The 24,320-nt window shown below is 49.6% G+C and overlaps 1 protein-coding gene across 8 annotated transcripts in view; it reads left to right on the forward strand.

Moving 5' to 3' along the window:
- Window positions 1–24,320, forward strand: part of MOK (MOK protein kinase) — a 50,546-nt gene that overhangs the window by 19,031 nt on the left and 7,195 nt on the right. For 7 of the 8 annotated variants that reach the window (XM_082737520.1, XM_082737518.1, XM_082737517.1 and 4 more), the window contains exons 2-6: window positions 1,196–1,310; window positions 11,960–12,049; window positions 13,449–13,519; window positions 23,712–23,790; window positions 23,910–23,958. In XM_082737520.1, coding sequence (XP_082593646.1) covers window positions 1,196–1,310; window positions 11,960–12,049; window positions 13,449–13,519; window positions 23,712–23,790; window positions 23,910–23,958 — 404 coding nt within the window. Of the gene's footprint in view, window positions 1–1,195; window positions 1,311–2,908; window positions 2,957–11,959; window positions 12,050–13,448; window positions 13,520–23,711; window positions 23,791–23,909; window positions 23,959–24,320 lie in introns of those variants that run through there. The other variant, XM_082737521.1, reaches the window with a different exon arrangement.

The following is a 24,320-nucleotide window of genomic DNA, read 5'->3' on the forward strand; positions in this document are numbered from 1 at the left end:
CATCTTAGCTCAAGATCCTCGTTCCTGCACCTGTCAGGGTTTGGTTTGAGACACAGCCACTGCCCTAGGGACTTCAGACAGCATGGCATTTAATGTAGTGAATCGGCGACTATGAAGCTGTCATCTGAGCCAGAGTGGCAATGGTGGCGTTGGCAGCAAAGCCAGCGAAGCTGCTAGCTGCTTTCCCAAAGTCAGGAAATGCTAAACACCAGATCAGCTGGGCCTTCCGCAGGACCCCGAGGCTGACATTCAGGGGAAAGTTGGGGAAGGTTCGGAGGCTGCTGGTGCAAGACCATGCCTCCACAGAGCCCGAGCTTGAGCGCTCCTGCTAGAGAGTTCCAGCCCGCCTCGCCACTCAGGTCATCTGCTTTCCGCTCCGACGGGGCGCTGAGCCTCTCCCTCCAGGCGGGGTCCAGGCGGGGAGCTTCCCCACTGTACGAGGGGGAGCACAGCCAGGGAGGAGACGCTGCTCATTGCCGATACACAACCTAGCTGCCTATTTTTTTCCCCAATGTGTGAAAGTCCTGTTCACTTTTTTCCCAGTTGTATTGAGAGACAGTGGGCACGCGTCGCTGTGCGAGTGTAAGACGGGCAGCATGACAGTTGGGTTCACACAGATGGAGAAGTGATGACCACGATGCGTTCAGCTACCGCCCATCCCCTCTGGCAGATACAATCAAAAGGAAATCTCATGATGGGCACTCTTGGGACTCTTCTCTGAACAACTGTCCTGTATGTCATGCGGTGGGTGTTAGCTGTGGTCGGTCACCTTGTGGGGTGTTCCATCCCCGGTTCTTCCTTCTCTTGGAACTGGAAGTTTGGCCCCATTGACCCTCTTCTGCAGTTCCCCCTGCTGGCAGCTTCCCTTGAGCCGAGGGGAGCCCCGAACCTTAGAAAGTAGGAGTAGGGCGCCTGGGCAGCTCAGGTGGTTGAGCGACTCCCAGAGCCCCCGGATGGAGTCTGGCGTTGGGCTCCCAGCTCCACGGGGAATCTGCTTCTCCCTCTGACCTTCTCCCCTTTCATGCTCTCTCTTACTCACTCGCTCTTGAATAAAAAAAGTTAAAAAAAAAGAAAAATGGAGTAACAGTCCTCGGGGTGCCGGCCTGGGGTTACCGTCTGGGTGAAAGAGCCACCGTCTGGAACTGAGCACAGTCCTCGCACACACAGCGGTTATCCGGTGGCTGTTTTGTTCTAGGCTATAAAGCAGTTGGCAAAATCGGAGAGGGGACGTTTTCCGAGGTGACGAAGATGCAGAGCCTGAGGGACGGCGGCTACTACGCCTGCAAACAGATGAAGCAGCGCTTCGAAAGGTAGGCGGGCGGGCCGCGTGCGCCGCCTGGCCACTGCAGGGTTAGAGCAGGAAGGGCCCCTTGTCGTCGCGGGAAACACGTACTCATGTGACACGGCGTGACACGCAGTCCGCGACCTCCGGGCAGAGGAGTGGGGCTGACCTCTGGACCGCTCGTGTGTGGGATTTTACTTGCTTCCGGAAACGGTGACGGTCGTGATGACGGTTACGTCCGGGCTTACTGCAGTGTCCGCGGTCAGCGGCCACAGAACATGTCATTGTCCCCGCGGGCCTCCCTTCACGCAGCCGCTGTGCTCCTGGACCGTGCATGTGGGGCCCTTAGATCCGCACCCTCAGTCTCGGAGTGGGGGAGGCGCTTTTGATCTCACTGACGGTGCGGCTGTTAGTATGTGGGAAGCGCTTCCGGGCGGGGCTGGGAACGTTCATCCCCTGGGGGGCGGGAGGGGGCAGGAGCGGCTGTGGACAGGGCGCTCCCCCGAGCAGTGTGGAGGCTCTGGCCCTCAGAGCGTCTCCTCATCCCCTCGGCCTCGCAGCTGCTTCCTGGGCGGCATGGGTTGGGCGCGGCGTGACTAGGAAGCTCTGTCAGGATGAGGAGGCGGAGGCTGGCCTCGAGGCAGCGGGAAACTCTCAGCAGGCGGGCGTGCCGCTCGGCCTGTGACGGCCCAGGAATCCGAGTCTCAGCGGTGGCTGCTGCTTGTAAGACACCACAGGCGCCTGCCACGTGGCCCACAGCCTGCGGCCGCGCTCGTCTGCAGCCTCTTCCGCCACACAGCGTTTCTCAGATCGGGGGCGCGGGGCCGTCCCTCCCGTCAGAGAGGACAGACGCGTCCCTTCCTGACCCCCCACGGGGTGTCTGCGGCCCCCCTGCTGGCTCGCACACGGGGAGAGGCGCTTAGAGATCCGAAGCAGCCCGACAGTCGTCGCCGCAGCTCCCGAGGCCGGCACAGCCGAATTTGGATCCGGATCTCACAGGGCCGGGACCGCCCTCCGCCGCGGCGTCTTCGGCCTCGCCTCTGTGCCTCGCTTCTCCGTCGGCGCTCGCTGGGCGGCGGCGGCGGCGGCTCTACCGGCCTGCGGCGGGCGTTCGCCGGGGGCCTCCCGACGCCGCGAGCCGAAGAGCGCAGCTGCCGGGACCGCCGCTCGGTCGCGCGCCGCCGGCCCGGGCTGGCCGGGAAGGGACTTGGAGCGGCGGGACGGGACGGGCGCCCCCGTCAGCTTCCACCGTCGGGGCCGGGGGCAGACGCACCGACAGACGGCGGGGCTGGCCGTCGTGACGTGGAGAGTGGCCGGGACAGACGCCGGCAGACGCGACGCGCCTCCGGGCTGGACCGGCCGTCCGAGGGGCTGGTTGCGGTCGTGCTGGCCCGCGGCGCCCCTCAGGGAGGTGGAGGCGTCCGGACGCAGAAAGGTTTGCCTCAAAGAAGCAGCCCTCTGAGGGCCGGGACGCCCAGTTTTAGCCGGAGAACTACCGTCTTGTGACCGCGGCTCCGCGGGAGAGGCTGGTCTACGCGACGTGCTTTCCACGGTGCGCAGCGGGGTCGCCTCTGCCGGTGCCGGGGGCCAGCGGGGACGAGCAGACAGGCGGGGCCGGGCGGGCGCGGGCGGGCGGGCAGCGGCTGCAGCCGTCCTCCCGAGCGAGTTCGGAAAGTTAGTGCTCTTCGTCCTGACTGACGAGGTGGTTGGTCAGGGGCGCCTGGGTGGCTCAGTCGGTTAGGCCGCTGCCTTCGGCTGGGGTCATGATCTCAGGGGCCTGGGATCGAGTCCCGCATCGGGCTCTCTGCTCAGTGGGGAGCCTGCTTCCTCCTCTGCCTCTGTCTGCGCCTCTGTCTGCGGCTCTGCCAGCTTGTGCACTCTGTCTCTCTATCTCTGATAAATAAACAAATAAATAAAATTTAGGAGCGCCTGGGTGGCTCAGTGGGTTAAAGCCTCTGCTTTTGGCTCGGGTCATGATCTCAGGACCCTGGGATCAAGTCCCTCATCGGGCTCTCTGCTCAGCGGGGAGCCTGCTTCTCCATATCTCTCTGCCTGCCTCTCTGCCTACTTGTGATCTCCATCTGTAAAATAAATAAAATCTTTAAAAAAAAAAAGTTAAAAAAATAAAATCTAAAAATGTGGTTGATTACAACACCTGTTTTTCTTTTAAAAACTCAGAATAAGTAAAGGTTTTTAATAAAATACTGCTGAATCAGAATTACTTTTTATTTTGTTTTGTTTTGTTTTGTTCGTTTGTTTAGTTAGTGATCCCTACACCCAACATGGGGCTTGAACTCAGGTCCCCAAGATCAAGAGTCTGATACTCCATGGACAGAGCCAGCAAGGCATCCCAGTGTTGCTTTTTTTTAAACTTTGTGTACATTTAGGGGATTATCAAGGCTTTAGCTTCTGTTGTATAAATCATAATTTCAGGTATTGGCTTTACTTGAAAAGAAGTACACTTACTCTGGGCTGGTGGAATTTTGTCGCTGTTTGATGTACGGAGTCAGCGATAGAGTCTTGAGCTGGTTTTGACAGGTATCTGCCAACCACGTAATCCAAACCTGAGAGTAACTGGGTTTTGGGTTTATTCTTGTGAGTCCTAATTTGCTCTTGATACATATGTTCACAACTAGCGGAGATTACGACCCAGTACTGTCATTATTTAATCATTGTTCCGCTTAGATTATCCCAGCTGTGGCTTTGGAGGCTCTTTCAGGTTGGCTCCTGTGTTCTCCTGATATGCTCCATCCTTTTTCTTTTCCTTTCCTTCTTTAACACTTTAATTTTTGGCACCACAAAATTCTCTAGGCTCATCTTGTATTTTTCCTGCCCCTAGAATCATCCATTTCTCTAACGAGCCCTGGTTCCTTTTACTGGAGAAAGGTATTTAGAAAACAAGATCTTGGCACCAGATGTGCTCATTGCTCTTGGAATGTCGATCCCCCTGGACTCAGCAGACAGAACTAATCTGTACACTAGTCTGTATGTACACACATCTCTCTCTCTCTTTCTCTGTCTACCCTCCCATCTATCTTTTCAAATAACCATGAGTCCATACTGACAAATAAATGAGTGAATAAATAAATTGGGAGGAGGGGACAATTCTTCCTTTCAGAAAAATTCCAATTAATAAATATAGAAAGAATGATGGAAATAGAATATCATCATTAGAATAACAGTAATAATTTCTTCAGAGAGAATAAGCTGATGGATACTAAAATTAGTAGGTGATAGGATGCCAGGGTGGCTCAGTGGGTTAAGCGTCTGCCTTCGGCTCAGGTCATGATCCCAGGGTCCTCGGATGAAGTCCTGCATCAGGCTCCCTGTATAGTGGGGAGTCTGCTTCTCCCTCTGCCTCCTGCTCCGCCTGCTTGTGCTCTCTCTCTCTGACAAATAAATAAATAAAATCTTAAATAAAATAAGTAGATGAAACTTAACAAGAACAGGATTTCTGCAGAGCCTCAAATGAGTTCCCCCCTAACTATTTATTAATTACTATGGTGGTTTTAACATATGTCCACACATGGTTTGGTAATCCTTCCTTCAGGAGATGGGGCTTAATTTCCTGGCCCTTGAATATGGGCTGCACTTGCTTCTAAGGGATAGAAAGTAGGGAGGGAAGGATAGTAACTTTACAGTGAAAAACCTGGAAGATATCACCTTAACTAAATGATTAACATCGTCAGTCGTAAGACATATTGATACCATGTACTTTCTGATATAATGGGTTTGAAAGAGCAAGCATATTATCTCCATGGTGCTCTTCCCTGAAGATCCATAACTGTTAGTTATTTAATATTTAATATTTAATTATGAGAATACATCAGACCAGACCAAACTAAGGGGCATTCTATAGAATACTTGCCTGGCACCCCTTACAACTGTCGATGTAGTAAAAAAACAAAGACAGGAAGTGTCGTAGACCGGAGGTCTTAATTATAATGAGGTGTCCTGGGTCCTAGAAGAGAAAAAGACCTTCATAGGAAAACTAGGGAAATCCAAATAAAGTGTCTAGTTAATAGTACTGTACCAATATTAACTTTTTAGTTTTGATAAATGTTGCATAAGGTGTTAACATTAGGAGCAGCTGGGTTATGGGGATTTTCTGTACCATCTTATTAACTCTTCTGTTAGTCTAAAATGATTTCAAAGTTAAAAAAAAAAAGGCAAAATAAATAAAATTAACCATTGGTGATCTGGACTGACCCCTATTGCTCCTAAGCTCCCTTCACTAGTAAAGGTATTACTGTTATTTCTGACTTATAGGAAGAAATGACCTTATAGTTTCTAGAAGAAAGTTCTAAAAGAAAGACAACTGCCTTGGTGGTCACTTCAAGAAAGAGATTGCCAGTAATTTGTTGGAAGCTCTAGTGTCACTGATACTTGATCCAGAGGTTTAATGGGGGTTTTAAAGCATTTTTTTGTAACCATGAAAATAATATTTCTAGCTTCTGGATTCCTGGAGTGTCTATCATTATTAAACAGTGTAATCTTATTCATTTGAAGAATAATTTTGGGTTCTTTAAAAATGCATTTCTGCTGATTTATCCTCGCCTAAGTAAATGCTCAAAGTCACCTTGCACAGTTGTGTGGGTGGCATGAGAAATGAGGAAGATCACGCTGAGTCACACGGGCAGAATGAGGTTGGTATTTGGAGCTTCTGACTCCCACCCCCTCCAAGTCTTACTTCCAGTCCCTTCCTTTCACTTTTACAAAAATAGAAATTGACTGCGTTTGCAGTAATAGTTGCTAATGTGACGTCCGGGTGAGGTCAGAGAAGCCCGTTCATTAGTACTGGGTCAGGAAGGCACTTTGAGCTTCTGAGGCTTGTTCTCCGGCAGAGTGGCGCAGAGGCTCAGTTTGGGGATAATGACTTACTTGCTGGAGGCCTGTGGTGTGACCCAGTCCTTTGGATACCCTGGTTTCCACCTGTCCTTACCACAAGGGCAACAGTTCATTACAGGTCTCCCCCTTTTTCTTTTTTGCTATGATTGTATTTTGTATTCTTCCTATAGAAATACTGTAAAGAAGCAGAATGGGTTTCTTTAAAAAAAAAAAAAAAAGTCCATAGTCCTGATAGTTGTAAGATCTCTCTGGTGTCCTGAAGCAGTAAGACACACATACGGGCTACTCCTGGTCGGCACAAGGACAAGCTCGGGCTCTGAAGTTTTGGGACCTTGGACAGCTCCTCAGTCTCTGTGTCAGCTGCTCTGTGTGTGCCATGCGAAGACCCAGAGGATGTCTCTCGCAGGTCTCAGCACAGCGCTTGCCCTGAGATCCACAGTCATAGATCAGCCTGCCGTGGGGCAGTGCAGGTGAGTGGGGTTTCAAGACTTTAGGAAAGTGAGGCAGGCGATAGCAGGGATCATGACAAGAGGACAATGGTTGTTGGCCATGTGTCTGGCGCCGGGCCCAGTGCCAGTGAGTTATGTGTGTAGAGCCCTGAGTCCTCACTAAAGCCCGAGAGGAAAGATGGATGGTGTCATTGCCTTGGGGAAGCCTGGTCGGAGAGCTGAGTTTCCTCGCGAGCCGGCAAGCAGTGGAGCCCAGCCTGGGACCCAGAGAAGGACCAGTACTCTTCGCGGCGCTCTTCACTGCTGCAGACGGTCTGTTCTGGTCTTGACTTGGCACACGGTTTTCCTCACGTCCCATCACTGCGTGGTCCTCAAATCACTTTTGCAGAAATAAATTCTGCTTTGGAAGGTTATAAGTTAAAACAAAGATAAGAAGTTAATGAGTCACTTTAAAAGCTCTTTTACTTTGGGGCGCCTGGGTGGCTCAGTGGGTTGAGCCACTGCCTTCGGCTCAGGTCATGATCTCAGGGTTCTGGGATCGAGTCCCGCATCGGGCTCTCTGCTCGGCAGGGAGCCTGCTTCCCTCTCTCTCTCTCTGCCTGCCTCTCCATCTACTTGTGATTTCTCTCTGTCAAATAAATAAATAAAAATCTAAAAAAAAAAAAAAAGCTCTTTTACTTAAAAAGAATATAATTATGGAAAATTTCAAACGTATACAAAGTAAACAGAGCAGTATAACGGGACCCCAGGTATCCGGCCACCGGAATCAACACGGCTGTCATGTTCATTTCTTGTGCGTCTCCAACAGGCTGCTTTCCCACTTGCTTGTCCGTGCACCATTTTTTTTTTTAAGGCGGAATTTGCATACGTTAAAATGCACATTTTTTTATGATTTTGGCAAACGGCTGCTTTCATGTAATTAAGAGCTAGAACATTTCTGTCACCTAAAAGACTCCTTCCTGGCAGTTCTCCACCCCCATCCCAGGCAGTCACTCATCCTCTCCTAGAAGTTCGTACTAAATGGAACCACCGAAAGCAAAAGCACCCACCATGCTCCGGTGACCCACTCTCCTGGCGCAGCGGGAGGTCTTGGAGATTCCTCTGCCCTGTTGCACCCGTAGTTTATACCTGTTTACTACCTAGTAACACACCAGCTGTTTATCCGTTCTCCTGGCGATGGACTTTTACTGGTTTGGGTTGGAGGCTGCTGTGAATAAAGCTGCTGTTAAAACTCGTGCTCAAGCCTCGTTGGGATCTAGGTTTTCATTTTTCTCATGCAGCTCCCTAGAATAGAACCACCGGAGCCAAGAGTAGGAGTTTTGTGGAAGAAATGATGGAGCCCTTTTCCAATGCACTTTTCCTGTTTCCATCCCCACCAACAATGAAAGAGAGTCATAACTGATCTGCACGGCCCCAGCATTTGGCGGTGTTAGTCTTAGGTGTTAGCCACCCTGGCGAGTGGTACCTTATTTAGTTTAGTTTCCACTGTCCTGGTGACTGGTGATGATGGATACTCACTCGTGTGCTTACCAGCCACTCACAAACCTTCTTTTGTGAAACATGTGTGAGTATTTCTTAAATGTTTGAAGTAATTCCCCTGTGAAATTACCTGGGCCTAGAAGTTTCCTTTGTGGGGAAGGTTCACCCCCACCACGCAGTATAGTGGGCCATGGCTCCGCGGTGTATCAGGGCCATGGAATGTTGAAGAGTCAAGTAGAACCAAATGATTTTGGATTTTTATAAGGTTTTCAAAGCTTCATTGAGATATAATTTACATACCCTGAAAGTCCACCGCTGTAAGGAAAGCTATACAGGTGTACAGCTATCACCGTAATACCATTTTGGAACACTTCCATCAGGTGAGGAGGCTTTTGATAACAAATTCTGTTTCTTTGGTAAACATAGGGCTACTTTGATTTTCAGGTTTGTGTCGGATTTTGTAATTATGTCTTTCAAGGGGTTTGTCTTTTTAAATTGTCAAATGTATTGGCATACAGTTCATAATACTCCCTTTTGTCCTTTTTAATAAAAAGGTTTGGAGCGCCTGGGTGGCTCAGTGGGTTAAAACCTCTGCCTTCGGCTCAAGTCATGATCCCAGGGTCCTGGGATCGTGCCCCACATCTGGCTCTCTGCTCAGCAGGGAGCCTGCTTTCTCCTCTCTCTCTGTCTGATTCTCTGCCTACTTGTGATCTCTGTCTGTCAAATAAATACATAAAATCTTTTTTTAAAAAAGGTTTTATGTATTTATTTGAGAGAGAGGAAGAGGGAGAAGCCGATTCCCTGCTGAGCAGGGAGCCCAATGCAGGGCGCAATCTCGGAACTCTGGGATAATGACCCAAACTGAAGGCAGATGCTTAACGAACTGAGCCACTCCAGTGCCCCCCTCTCTTATCTTTTTAATATCTAACTCTAGTGATGGTCCCTGTCATTCCTGATATCGTTTGGTGGTGGTAGTGTTTTATATAATTTTTTTTCCTCCGTTGATCTTGGTAGAGGTTTATCAGTTTTATTAATCTTTTCAAAGAACCAGCTTCGGGTTTGTTCATTTTCTCTGTTATTTGTCTATTTTCTTCTTTGTCGTCGTCGTCTTCTTCTTCTTTTTAAGATTTATTTATTTATTTTTAGAGAGAAAGAGCGGGGTGGGGGTGGGGTAGAAGAGGGGGAGAGAGAGTCCAAAGCGGTCTTCCTGCTAAGTGCAGAGTCCAACGCAAGGCTTGCTCTCATGACCCTGAGATCACGACCTGAGCGAAAAGCAGGGGTCAGTCGGCAACCGGCTGAGCCACCAGGCGTCCTTCTTTGTCTGTTTTCTGTGCCATCAATTTCTCTTCTTTAGTGTTGCTTTTCTTCTACATTGGTTTAATTTGCTCTTCTTAGTCTATCTTAAGGTGAAAACAGATAATTTATTTTTAACCATTTCTTCCTAACATAAGCATTTAAAGCCACAAATACACATCTAAGCCCTGTTTTCCTGCATTCTGTACATCTTGATATGTTGTGTTTTCTTATCGCTTGGTTTAAAATGTTTTCTAGGGGCTCCTCGGTGGCTCGGTGGGTTAAAGCCTCTGCCTCCAGCTCAGGTTGTGATCCCAGGATCCTGGGATGGAGCCCTACATTGGGCTCTCGGCTCAGCAGGGAGCTTGCCTCCTCCTCCTCTGTCTGCCTGCCTACTTGTGATCTGTGTCTGTCAAATAAATAAATTTTAAAAATTTTAAAATAAATGAAATAAAATGTGTTTAATTCTCCTTGTGAGTTCTTCTTTCCCCGTGTTTATTTACAAGAGTGTTGTTTAATTTGCAGATGTTTGGGGCTCTTCTAGCTTGCTTACTGTCATAAGCTATTGTGGTCAGAAAACATGTTCTGTAAGTCTTTGTGTTTGGAAGTTTACTGAGACTTATCTTTGGGTCTAGCGTATTCGTCGGAGTAAAGAGCACATTGTGCTTAGGTGTTAAATGTGAGTTCAGTGTAAGGTTGGTTAGGTCAAGGTGGCCAGCAGTGCCGTTAGGATCTTGTGCATCTTTGCCGACCTTCTCAGTGATGTAGAGGGGTCCCAAAGCTTCCAGCTCCTTCTGCTTTCCACCGTCAGTCTTTACTGCTTGTGTACTGAAGCCGTCCTATTCAGCACATTGTCCTATCTTTTCGGTGTACTGCCCCATCATCATGAAGTTGTTATAGCTAGGAATAACCTTTATTTTGAAATCTGTTTGGTCTAATATTAATATAACTGCTTCTTCTTTCCCTTCAGCTTAAGGACTTTCTTTTCTTTTTTTTAAGATTTTATTTATTTATTTGACAGAGAACACAAGTAGGCAGAGAGGCAGGCAGAGAGAGAGAGAGAGAAGCAGGTTCTGCACTGAGCAGAGAGCCCGATGCGGGGCTTGATCCCAGGACCCCGGGATCATGACCTGGGCCGAAGGCAGAGGCTTTAACCTGCTGAGCCACCCAGGCGCCCCAGGACTTTCTTCTTACACATTGGATTAGTTAGATAAACCGGGGCGCCTGGATGGCTCAGTCTGTTAAGCGTCCCACTGTTGGTTTTGGCTCAGGTCATGCTCTGGGTCCAGAGATCGAGCCCCATGGTATCAGACCCTCCGCCCAGGGGGGATTCTGCTCCCCTCTCCCTCAGGTCTCTGCCCCTCACGTATACTCTCTCTCTTTCTCTCTAAAATAAATCTAAAAAAAATTTCCAATAAAATGAAATGTTGAAATTGCATAATTAATAATTTTTTATTTTTTAGACTTTGATCTGGTAATTAGAATTTTTTCCAGTTGCAGAAAAAAAAATCCATTTGTGGCAGATATCATTGGTTCTTTTTGGAACAGAGGCTGTTTGTACTCCTCTGTGTTCAATCCCATGATTGTTTCTGTGTCCAGTAGGACAGTGAAAACAAAAAAAGCCCCTGAATGTCACCTGACCACAAGATTCAAAGCAACTCCAAGGCAGAGAAAAATAGTTAACTCCAGGGGCCCCTGGGTGGCTCAGTCGTTTGGCATCTGCCTTCAGTTTGGGTCACGGTCCCAGGGTCCTGGGATCGAGCCCCGCATCGGGCTCCCTGCTCGGTGGGAGGTCTGCTTCTCCCTCTCCCTCTCTCTGCCTGCCCCCTGCCCTGCTCGTGTGCTTTCTATCTCTGTTAAATAAATAAATGAAATCTTTAAAAAACATAGTTAACTCCAGTCTTTTAGATTTTTTTTCCATGATTTTTAAAAGAGAACAGAGTTGATTTATATTTTCTGAAGATAAAAATCTTTTTATTTGAACAAAGGCTAGTGATGCTCAGAGGAAATTGCCTTTCTAAATCTATTAGTTCATTATTTCTGAGTGAAGTGTCTATAGAGGCAGGAAAGAATTATGTCACAATAAGCAGAGTATGTTTTGGGGTATGATAGCTGGTTTTCTTTTTTTTTTTTTTTTAAGATTTTATTTATTTATTTGACAGAGATCACAAGTAGGCAGAGAGGCAGGCAGGGAGAGGGAGGAAACAGGCTCCCTGCTGAGCAGAGAGCCCGATGCGGAACTCGATCCCAGGACCCTGAGATCACGACCTGAGCTGAAGGCAGCAGCTTAACCCACTGAGCCACCCAGGCACCCAATGTATGTTTATTAATCATAAAAGAAACTACCAAGGTATTCTTTCAGGAGCTTAGGTGGGGTAGATCTGAATGTATGTCCAAAGCTATAAGATGCTTGGTTTTTAATCAGATAATAACCAGAACGAGACATGCTGAACTTCAGCTGCTGACGGGAGAAATGGAAGCCGATTAACTTGCTTGAAATGTTTGTGAGGTTTTCGGTTGTGATCGCAGGTAACAGATAATGACTGAATAACCCTAATGAAAGCTGACCTAAATTAAAAGCGAGTTACTTCTTTTCCCTGCACAATAGTATCGAGCACGTGAACAACCTGCGGGAGATACAAGCTCTGAGGCGCCTGAATCCGCACCCAAACATTCTTACGTTGCACGAAGTGGTTTTGTAAGTATATTGGGGACTTTACCAATTATCTCAATTTGATAACAACGATTACATCACTCTTTAAGAAAAACCGCGTAGATGTTTAAAATATTTGCTCTGTGGCTCAGGGAGTAACCATTTTCATTTCACTTTAAGTCCCGTATTTATTCCCTGGGACAAACGCGTGACTGATCCCTCTTGCTGCTGTGCCTTCATCTGGGTGACTCCATGTCACCAGAGCAGCATTCAGACGGCTCCTCTCGCGCAGCTCGGGGAGGCCTCTCCGTAGACAGCGGCCTGGGCGGGCGAGACCTCAAGGGTGGATGGTGGCCTCGTGGGAGAGCCCCGGTGTCGCATGCCTGGGGCTGCACTCGCTTTCTCCCTGCCCGCTGCCACGTGTGCACCGTCTCAGGCAGTGGGAGCTGCTGCCTTCCTGCAGCTGACGTAATCCAGAGGACTTTTCTGTTCTAATTCTAGAACAGCTTCCCTAAGGCTAAGCTGCCCATCGAGAAGGCAGAGCACAGCTCTTCCCCAGATGCCAGCACTTCTGCAGGAGCTCAGACCCAGGGTACTGGGACCGGCCTTTCATAGGTCCTGAGGGGGTGCACGCTGGGTGAAGCCCCTCGGTGGCTCTTCCCGCTGCTTTAAAACCAGCCAGGTCTCTGACAGTTCAAGTGCGGCAGGTTTTAATCAGAGGACTCCGCATGAAATATCTTGTCACAGCTGTGTGGCCTCCGGGCCTGCAGTGCTTGGAGCAGCCAGGGTGGCTGTCACCATGCTGCCCATGTGTCCCGTGCTTCACGGACACTTGTGCCTGGGACCTCGTGTGGGCCTCCTGACACACCGCCCCACTGGATGTGCCCTGAGTGGGGGCTGGGATGACATGTTCTCCACCTGGGACTCACCCACTGGGCCCGAGGCCTCTGTCCCCAGCCCGGGCAAGGCCTAGACACCCCACAGGTCTGCTGTGACCCATCTTTCTCCCTTTTCCCCTGACCGCTTTGTGGATTTTTTTCCCCCGTTATAATTTATCCCAATTACATGGAAGGAGTTTAGGTAAATTAAAGCTAAATTTGTAGTCACGGAGATGAATTAAATTCTTTTTCCTGTTTTGCTCAGCCAACTCTTTAGCCTCCTTTCTCCTGTCTGCTGGTAATCAATTTTATATTTTTAAGACACAGCTCATTACAAAGGGGGCAAGTGTTTAGAATTTTTGCTCCAAGTGAAGGTTTTACTCTTATTTTAAGTTAATTTCACCTGAAGTGCTGACTGAAAATCACAGCGCCTGCTTCAGTCAGGACCCTTCAGCCTTTGCTCCGGGAGAGCTTCATGTCTACCGGAGATGTTTGCCAATGAGTTAAGTACTTGATTGTTTTCTGATTAAGACAAAACATTCTTACAAACCTGCTTTCTTCCTCAGTGACAGAAAATCTGGCTCTCTTGCACTCATATGTGAACTTATGGACATGAATATTTATGAGCTAATACGAGGTACGTAGAATAATTTGTGAGCTAATCTAAGATCTCCTTTTAAAGCTTGTAGTTCCCATATGCTTTGTTTTCCTCCTCAGAATCGCTAGTCACCAGAGTACGGGCGTTCCTATAAATACACTGTACTGAGCTCCTTTGTGCTTGGGAGGTATTTTTCGGGCCTTCTTGTCTACCTGGCACAGGGCTGCCGGTGGGACGGGTGCAGCCCTGTGCCTTCAGGCTGGCCAGGAGCTGGCTGAGGGTGGCTCCCGGGGCAGTAGAGACTGCTCAGGCCTTCCTCGCCTCAGGTCCCTCCGGGGCCGCTCTGCTGGCTCTGCCACGGTCAGCGGCCTGTTCTGCGGCTCAGAACAAGGCAGGGCTTACCCCCAAGCGTGACCCCCGACGAGACACGCGGCCCTTCTCTTTGCATCCTCGCACAGGCCCTCCCGCGCCCCAGGGTGCTCGCGCCTCACCTTCTTCTGAACTAAAGCACCGTGGAGGGGAGTGCGTGCGCCTGAGCCGGCCTCAGTTGGGGCTGGTCCTGGAGGCTTCGAGAGGTCACTGCAGGAAACTGGACAGAAGAAGAAGACGGTCGGCCCGTGCAGCAAGTATCCCCGGGGGGGGGCGGCTGCACAGGTGTGTCAGGTGTCGGGACACATGAGCCGCGGAGACGCCCCTGGGAAGCGCCCCGACGTGTGGTCTTGTACACATCGCCTCGTGCTTCTTGGACACATGGAAGCAAATCGGCTGCTCCGTTTTCTGTGAGGGACTAGTTAAGGCTTGGAACAGAGTTTTAGTTGCACACGAAGAGCTCAAATAAAATGGTTACCACGTGGGAAAGTGGAAAAAGTGTTATTATCAAACTAGTATATTTTATATGTGATTGGAAATGTGTGCTTTAGTAAATTACTAATAAATAGCATAGACAGGCAAGTTTTATACATCTGTAGACGCGAAAAGCTTTTGGATCTAAAAACTTTAGGATCTTTTTGAAAAAAATAGGAGTTGGCCGTGTATCTGGGACTAAATGCTGTTTATGTGACAGACCTTGTGCATTTTATTCACAGGTAAGCTCATCATTCAGGGATCTGTTTAACTATGTTTTAAGTCCAATTCTAACAAAGTTAGTTATCAGGTTGCTTGGTTTAAAGCCTGTTAAGAATAGAGCCATTGGTTAGAAGGAGCTTCTAGAACGTGGCCCATCAGCAGTAACAGAATGTGACCGGTGACAGTCCCCCGGCGGGCGAGGAAACCGACAATATGAAGCGTGAGAACGTCCGCAACAGCAGCAGCACGAGCACCAGCCGTGCGGGCAGGCGGCGCCGGGGGGCGCCACAGAGTGCCCATGCTCGTGGCGGGCAGTGGTCAGCAAGCCACGCCAGTAGCATGACACAGGAAGTAGGAAAGTGAAGAAAGAAAATGTTTTTTTTTTTTTTTTAAGACTTTATTTATTTGACAGAGAAAGAGAGAGGTAACACAAGCAGAGGAAGTGGGAGAGGGGAAACAGGCTTCCCACTGAGCAGAGAGCCAATGTGGGGCTCGATCCCAGGACCCTGGGATCACGACCTGAGCCAGAGGCAGATGCTTAATGACTGAGCCACCCAGGCGCCCCAAAAAAGAATATGTTTTGAAAAGATCCGCACTTAAAGAGATGGCTATAGAGAAGAGTTTCACGTGAAGTTCAAGGAGTAGACCTTATTGATCTGAAATTTTCACATTTTTTTTAAAGATTTTATTTATTTATTTGACAGACAGATCACAAGTAGGCAGAGAAGCAGGCAGAGAGAGAGGAGGAAGCAGACTCCCCGCTGAGCAGAGAGCCCAATGCGGGGCTTGATCCCAGGACCCTGGGATCATGACCTGAGCTGAAGGCAGTGGCTTAACCCACTGAGCCACCCAGGCACCCCTGAAATTTTCACATTTTAAGCATCTATTTCAAACAGTCTGGATAACTGAGGTGTTCTGTGATTACATTTTTTCATATATTCTGTCTGACACAGATTGTGCTCTTTGATCCTGTCTGTACGTCTGGCCATCAGAACAGAGCCCCCAATACAATCAAGAGAAACAACCACCAAACCTTAATATTTCATTGATAATTTTTTTTCTTACCAATGAACCAACATTTTGCTTCTTAATGAACCTACATAATCACTTCCTGTAATTTAATAGCAGGCCTCTTGGTGTGAGATGTGCCTTATGTTAGAATTCTGATTGTTGCTTCTGAGAGTGTGAAATTTCAAAATTCAAGGGGCGGGGATCATTCCCAGCAAGTTTCTATGTAGTTAGACATTTGAGAAATCTTGGCTTAGAAATAAATATCTTCTGTTGCCAGTAGTAGAAGAATTATACCATGGAAGAAATCGAATCCATTTCTTACAGTATTTGTCTACAGAGAGAGATTGTAGGAAGTGGAATGTTCCAGGGTTCCCGGGTAGCCCAGTCGGTTGAGTATTTGATCTTGATCTCAGCTCAGGGTCGTGAGTTTGAGCCCCTTGTTGGGCTCCATGCTGGGCATGCAACCTACTTAAAAAAAAAAGAGAGAGAGAGAATGTTATATTTTAGATCAATAGACATTGACTCATCATGTAAATGTTGAGTGTCTTCCATAGACCAGTGCTGTGCTCAGTGGACAGGGTCTAAGATGCTGAGGGGTATCCTAGTTTTAGAGATGTGGAAAGATGGGAAAACCGGCGTGCAGTCACTGTAAGATACTAAATATGGCAGTATTGCCTCGGGATATCAGAGATGTTAAAAGGTGAGGGGGAAAACCTGCCTGAGCGGCGATGCAATACAGTGATCACTGTAACAGCCAACAGTTCCTCAAGGCTGACCACCGGGCAGGCGCTCTTCTTAGCCCTTTGTAGGAATTAACTCATTCTACCTTCACGACAGCCGTTTGGGCAGACGCTGTTACTATCCCCATTTTAAAAGATGGAGAAACGGAAGCAGAGAGAGAAGTAATTTGTCGAAGGTTATGTACTTAGTGAGTGGTGGACATGGGGTTTAGACTTGGACAGCTTCTTCCAGCGGGGGTTTCTTAACCATCACGCACGCAGCCTCTCGACAGCCCGAGGTGCCCGGCATCACCCCCGTCTTCATCATTACCCTCATCGTCGTCTCTGTTTTGTGGATCAGGAAATCGAGCCTTCAGGGATTGAGTGAGAACCCAAGGTTAAGTTCTTAATAATAGGAGAGTCAGAACTTATACTCCAGTTTGGCTGAAACGCTAACCATCCCACTCCAGCACTATCCTGGGTCCAGGCTGCTGGCCCCCCGCTCAGCGCCCTCCAGTGAACGTGCACCTGCTAGTTACCTGTCCTTGTTGAGAACGGCACTGACTTACTGAGACCTGAATCCACCACTAAAGCGTTTCCTACGAGAATGACAGTTCATGTCTCTTAAGTGACTGCTCTCACGGCAGCCCTGTCAGATTTCAAGGAGCCGGCTGATGGCTCGAGGGTGGCCACAGTGCTTACTGGGATGTCTGCTTGATGCGTGTGATGGCCGAGGGCTGGTGGAGGCAGAGGAGAAGAGGAGAAGATGCATTTTTTCATAGAGGGTGTAGAGTCTGTTGAAGAGAAGGCACCGGTTGAAAGTCAAGGTCATTAGAGAAAATGAATTGCTTGGGGTAATTTTCTCTTCATCCAGTAGGTGTCAGATGAGGCGGAGATGACTGGGCTGCTCCTGGAAGAGCGGCTGGGGTAGGCAAGAGAGGCAGGAGAGGACGTCTCCTTCATGCCACGTGCCAGGCGCTGCTCTGGAAGTGGGCATATTGGGGATGGACATGGTCTCACCCATGTGGGCCCACCCTCTGAGGAAGAGAGAGACGCCGAGTACAGAAATGATCAAGAAAGAGTTCAAGACAGGGATAAGTGTTCTGAGTGAACAAAACATGTCCCATCACAGAGTGATGGGGATGGAGTATTTTAGACAGAGACAGCTAGTGCAGATCCTGAGGCCACTGTGATGTTAAGAGGCTAGTGTGGCTGGAGCACAAGCAAGAGAGTTAGAGGCAGTGAGGTAGGTAGGGGCCAGTGGGGTGGGTAGGGCCAGAGTAAGAATTCAGGTTATTCTGTGTTCAGTGGGAAGCATTAGTGGGTTTTAAAGCAGGGAGAAGCATCTTTTGATTAGTGTACAGACCAGTGTTTCTAAAACTATCTATAGTGGAACATCAGTTTTTAGTGTGTTCATTTCCCCCCTAATCTGTTGTGGACCAGAACTTTTATAAAATACATAAAAATTAAGTACTGGAAAAATGGTGATGGGCTTCGATGTCGCGGCAGCGCTGAATCACCGTAGAGGTTCCCGGTTGCTCTTGGTCGTGTCATATCTTAACCCAGTAACAAGCAGCTCCTGGACCGGCATCAGTTCAGAGACTATGCTTTTCAGAGAACGTTTCTGTTTAAAGACTGTTTAAAGAGCGAACAGGTCATAGGTGGACGTATCGGTCGACCCTTCCCACCACGGACAATGAGCAGCATTTGTTCTCGCCTGTTTAACCCCAAGGGACGTGTGTGATCTGGACGGCTTCACGGAGTTCCCGGTCAGGCTGAGGAGACGCCCCGGATGTGGCATCCGGGAAGCAGCTACTGAAATCGATCCTGCAGGGTTGGGCTGTCGCAGGGGCTGCTGCCTCTGCACAGACAGGCTGCTGTTGCCGCCACCAGCTCGGGAACTGGGTCGCCTCTGCCGGAGCCAGGAAGCCACCCCACCACCGTCTGCGCTCACACGGGATGCCCCCTTGCTCCCGGCTGGCCCCGCAAGGTGGGCCTGAAGCCTCGTTCTCGAGGGGTCGGATTGAGGCGGGACCCAGCCCCATCTGGAGCTCCCAGCCGCAAACAACCTGAGGAACGTTGCTCTGGGCTTTCACGCCCGGCCTGCGAGGTCGGGGTCGGGATGGGTCTGCACCATGAGGGGAGAGCGGCCCGGAGACGGGGAGCCTCTCTGCCCGCCGTGCACTGGGCAGCACCCCTGGCGGGGGCGAGTAGCTGGCGTGCCAGGGTGCCATGAGCCGTCCTGGTGGGTGGACTCGGGGCTTGTGCTTGCGGCGCCCAGCATCTGCCCCCTGCAGCTGGGAAGCCTGTCTGGAAGTTTGCTAGGAGAAGCTGGTGAAGACGGGAACCTGGTTATAGCGGCGTCTGTTGTTTCCTTGTTTGTGTGATCTCTACACCCAAGCTGGGGTCAGACTCCAAGATCAAGATCACACGCTCTTCCCGCGGAGCCAGCCAGGCGCCCCCAGAGGCATCTCTTATTTTAACTTGTATCTGATTTTTTTTTTTTAACTGTTTCAAGTTAAATTCCTCTGCTTTTTGAGTGGCTAGGTCACTGTTCCCCACCCTGCGGTGCCTGGTTCGGAGCCTTGGGTGCCGGCTTCCTCAGCTCCCCTGCCCCGCTCCGTGGCATCTCGCTCTCGTTTCCGTGTATCTGCTGCTTTATTGTGTGTCCCCCTCTGGCCACTGAACCATTTGCTCTCAGACAGTGAGGCCTTGCTGGCTCCAGCATGGGTGCCTTCCTAGTGCCAAGCACTGGTGCCTGTGCGACATGGTGTCATCTGCCAGTTGGTGGCTATAGACATCCCGGGCTGTAGGTTGGTTTCACCACAGGGAGCACATGCTATTCAGCTGGTTCCCATACAAAAGAGGGAGTTTACGGTCAAACCTCGCATCTGCTGCCGGAAGCTCAGTCAGGCCTCTTGGGAGGTGGAACCGGGAAAGGTCTGGCTGCCAAGGCCACCACTGGCCCCCATGGAGCCACGTGGTCCCCTGCCCCTCCTCGTCTGCTTGTCCCTCCCCTCTTCTTTTGGCAGACGTGGCCACTCAGACCCTGGGAGCCTTCACTGGCAGCAGATGGGCCAGGCCCAGAAGTCCTGGCCATTGGCCCCCTGCTGGGGTGCTGGCTGTCGCAGGTCCAGTGGGCCGGGCCTTGTCCCCTTAGGGTTGTACCTTTCATTTTTTTTTTTTTTAAAGATTTTATTTATTTATTTGAGAGAGAGAGAGAGAGAGAGAGACAGTGAGAGAGAGCATGAGCAAGGAGAAAGTCAGAGGGAGAAGCAGACTCCCCATGCAGCTGGGAGCCCGATGCGGGACTCGATCCCGGGACTCCGGGATCATGACCTGAGCCGAAGGCAGTCGTCCAATCAACTGAGCCACCCAGGCGTCCCAGGGTTGTACCTTTCAGAGGCTGCAGGTCGGGCAGGCACCCTGAAGTAAATCCGTGATATTGGGGAATGAAGTGTGGTTTGACTTGAAGTGTGGTGAACACAGCACGGTTCATTTCCGTGAAGAGCTTAGGCAGTGTGTCTTATCACCTATGACAGATGTCACCCTGTCGGATCAGATCGGTGTTATTTTTATGTCACATCAATCTGACCGACCGACTGTAAGACGCAGCATTGTTACATACGAGCGGAAGCGGCAACACGGGCCTTCGTCTCCGGCGCATAGCTCTCTACCTACCCGGTAATTTTACTTCTGTCCTTGCGAAAAGAGCTCTTTGGGTCTGTTTAGGCAGTTTCCGCCCAGATCATGTTCATGGCTATATGAAAAGGAAAGTGGCAGTGAAATGAATCTTTCGTCGTTCCTAACACTTCCGTGGAACATTTTGACCCAGTGACCGATGTCTTCATTTTCCTTACGCAGTAGGGCTCTGCCATTCAGAGCGATGCGGCCTTCTTGTTGCTGGAGTCTTCTTCCAAGCCCATGCCACCAGCCTGTTAGTGTTGATGCTGTGGTTTCTGGAAGTGCGGCCCCAGGTGGGCTGTGTGGCTGCGGCACAGAGCTCCCCTGCCCTGCGTGTCTGAGGATAGCGGGTCTGGGTCAGGCCTGTGAGCCTTGGGCCTTGTCTGTGAAGTGGGCATGATGCCAGCGTCTAACTCCTCGGGGGGCTGTGGGGAGTCCCGTACAGCAGCGCTGCCGCCGTTAGAGCAGTGGCCGCCTGGCCGGTCTTCAGTGAAGCGACTGCTGTCCTCCTCGTCCGTCCCCACCACGTTCACGCTGGTTAGTGCGCGTGCGCTACGGGCCCGCCTCGGGTCTTCCCCATCCTGTGTGCTCGCCCCCAGGGCAGAGGTGAGGAAGTGGGATTTCAGAGAAGGTCCAGCGCTCGCTGAAGGTGAGCTGGCTTCCTAGAGTGTAACCAGAGGAGCCGTCCTTGAGTCGTTCCGTGGTTGATAAGGGAGGGGTGTGGGGGATGGCTCCGGCGCCAGCTGAGGCTGATGTCCCGCCTGCTACCCCCAGAAGGTCCGCGTCTCTAACCCTAGTCCATGTGCCATAATGCAGACTGGTGTGCATGCCTGGTGCCCCGGGTGCAGCCTCTGGGCCAAGGTGTAGCTGGTAGACCATTTATATGCTAGTGCCATGGTGGACCCCAGCACGCCCCTCTGAGCCTGAGCGGGAGAGCCTGGCACAGGCCTGCGGATGGGGTCTCTCGTGGGAGGGGGTGTGTGCGAGATACTGTGTTACAGGGTGGACTACACTGGTGGCCGCGTTCCTTCAGTTAGTTAGTCCCTGCAGCCAATGCCACAGCTTATCATTGTGTTCCCGGAAATACTTTTTACATGACAGATATTGTACATGACATTTTTTAGAATCTTCTTAGTGAGGATATTTGGTTAAAAAAATCAGCTAGCCGAAATTAACTTGGCCGGGATAGGCACAGCAGACAGGGAAGCACTATTCACGGTCTGCTGGCGTTCAGGAGGATACACAGGCGCTTACGAGTGGTTGATTAATTCTCATCCTTGTTGCACGATGTTTGAGAACAAGAATCTATTGGGAATCAGGTAGAGTCTCAGGTCTAGAAAGTTAGGATCTTGTTTTTGAAAAACCGTTGTAGGGAATGGATTGTCAGCCCCTCGTGGTCAAGGGTGTGGATTCCGAGATTGTTCCGACCAAGGTTCCAGGCAGTTCACACTGGCCCTCACTCCCTCAGGAGCCCCTTCACGTCGGCAGGGATTCTCACAAAGGGGCACAGGGGTGGAGGGAGCCACGTCCTTACTTGCAGGGCTCGGAGTGGGTGGGTGAGGGGACAAAGAGGAAAGGAAGGGTCAGTACCGAGGAGGGCGCTTACACGGGGCACTGAGGGCAGCCGAGAAATGCAGATTCCTGGCCCATATGTTTTGTTTTGTGATTCATTAGGTCTGGGTTTGCAGCTGGGAATCACCATCTTATTGTATTGTATTTTTAAAAACATTTTATTTATTTGAGACAGTGAGAGCACACATGCATGAGCAGAGGGAGGGGGACAAGTAGACGACCCTGAGCTCATGACCTGAACCGGAGTCAGAGGCTTAACCAACTGAGCTACCGACTCGGGAGTCGGCATTTTAAAGCATCCCTCGTTGATGGTGGAGACTGGGTGGGTTAGACTTTCCGTGGAGGACTCCAGCTTCCTGAGTGCAAGTTCGGATGACAGTCCTGACAAGTGTGTGCTGGGAGATCTGGGCGTGTGGGCGTGGCCGGAAGGTGCTTCTAGAACAGAGTAGCCTGAGCACAGGGGTGAAGCAGGAGAGCTTTGGAAGCATGTGTGGAAGCATCTACAGGGGAATGTGGCTGAAACGTTTGATGGACAAGAGGGATGTGGTAGGGCGTGGACCCTCCAAGTGAGGGTCCAGGCCAGGCAGCTGCACCTGGGAACTTGTTCCTAAGGCAGCTTTTGGAGCCCCGAGCAGAACCTCCTGAACCAAAATGCCTAGAGGTGGGAGGAGCATCACAGGTGTTCGTGAGCCCCCGGGAGACTCAGTTGCCCCTGTAGCCTGAGAGCCCCCCGTCGGGAGGAAGGGGTCCTGAGTGCTGGGCTAGTTCAGGACAAGAACCAGATTTCAGGAAGCTTTTCATCTAATGGCACATGTGATGGTGAAGAGAAATTTTGCTTCCTTTCGGTTCTTAAACAGATAGGAATTTAATATAAAGTTACAGAATGACTCAAGCTAGGGAGAGAGGACTAAGTCTTCATTTAGTTCTTTTAAATTCTAGAAAGTTGGTGATAAATTATTTGAAACAACAAAAAAATTACAGTATTATGAACAAAAGTTAATTATACTTAGACATTTTGCAATTTAAATTACTTTCTATTAACAGAAAATATTCTTGTCTAGGGAGAGAAAAAGAATAAATTTGTCAACAGAAATGGCAAACAAAGGAGCCAAGAGGTCAAAGGGGATGTGCACTCACAGAGGGAGAGTGGCTTCCTGGGCTGGCAGCGGGAATGGTGGTTTTTCTGATTCAGAAATAAAACGCACCCCTTTGAAATTAAAGTCGAGTAGGATGTACCATCTTCTGGAACAAGGATAAGCGCCGTGCGGGAGTGTGTTGCTAAGAGTCATAGGACACAAAAACCCCCAGGCGGGCGGGCCGGGGGAGCAGGTGTGCCTAACAGGAGAGTGGCCTGTGAAATTCAAAGCAGTCCTGGGTCTTCTTCCATTTAAAACCCACTTCTGTGGAACTGTGATCCATCCCCCTTTAAGATGGAAATCCCCAGGGGTACCTGGGTGACTCCATTGGTTAAATGGTGGCTCTTGGTTTCAGTTCAGATCCTGATCTCAGGGTCGTGAGATGGAGTCCGCTTGTCCCTCTCGCTCCTCCCCACTTGCGCTCAAGTAAGCTCTCTTTCAAATAAATAAAATCTTAAAAATTCCGGACTGGAAGCCAAGGAAAACCCTGGATTTCCAAGTTATTCTTGACATCTCAGCAGTTTGGAAGGGCGTGTCCCGGAAGACCTGCCCCAGCGGTGGGGGCTGGGGGCAGTGAGTGGGGCTTATCAGACCAAACTGCGCAGGTGTTTATTACTCAGTACTGCTGTTGTGATCCGAAGGCATGCAGGGGGGATTTTACATGAGATCATGCCAGTATGTAGGATTTTATTTATTTATTTGACAGACAGAGATCACAAGTGGGCAGAGAGGCAGGCCGGGTGGGGGTGGGGAGCACGCTCCCCGCTGAGCAGAGAGCCCGACGCAGGGCTCGATCCCAGGACCCTGAGATCATGACCTGAGCCAAAGGCAGAGGCTTAACCCATTGAGCCACCCAGGCGCCTCAATATGTAGAACTTTAAATGGTGGATTTAGTGTGTGCACTCTGTATTTCCTGAAATTACTAAAAGTTGTTTTTTAGATTTTCACACATCATTAAATAAAATTGTTGGATTCTATTTTTGTTTTCAGAAAATGGGTTATGTATCATTGGTAACCATATCGGCAATTTCCTTGATTGCACAGGGAGAAGACACCCATTATCAGAAAAAAAGATTATGCACTATATGTACCAGTTATGTAAATCCCTTGATCATATGCACAGGTATGCTGTTGGAGAATTAGCAGCTCCAAATTGATAAAATGTATTAACATTCATTAAAAATTCAATGTAAAAATTTGAATGAGGCACAAATTAATTCTATCCTTTTATATTGAATGCAGAAATGGAATATTTCACAGAGATGTAAAGCCAGAAAATATATTAATAAAGGTAAGAACTTCTATATAAAAAAATTATATCAGAAGAAAGGAAGAATGGGAAGCCCTTGTGCTCGGGAGGCTTTTCAGTCCGCTGGACCTCACGTTTGTTCCACTGTTGTTGTCTCCCCGTTGGGAGAAGTGGTTTATTTAATAAGTGCCATCAACACAACTTTACATCTGGAAGGAGATAATCTTAGGCACTCTCTTCTTACTCTAGACAAAAATCAACCGCTGGGGTGTGGTTCTGGCTCAGTCGGAGTGTGTGACTCTTGATTTCGGGATCATGAATTCAAGCTCCATGTTGAGTATAAACACTACTTAAAAAATAATAGATAAATAAACTCCATTCATATTATCCCTCCAAACTCTGTG

Source organism: Mustela nivalis (genome assembly GCF_964662115.1).
Source record: "Mustela nivalis genome assembly, chromosome: 6".
NCBI lineage: Eukaryota > Metazoa > Chordata > Mammalia > Carnivora > Mustelidae > Mustela > Mustela nivalis.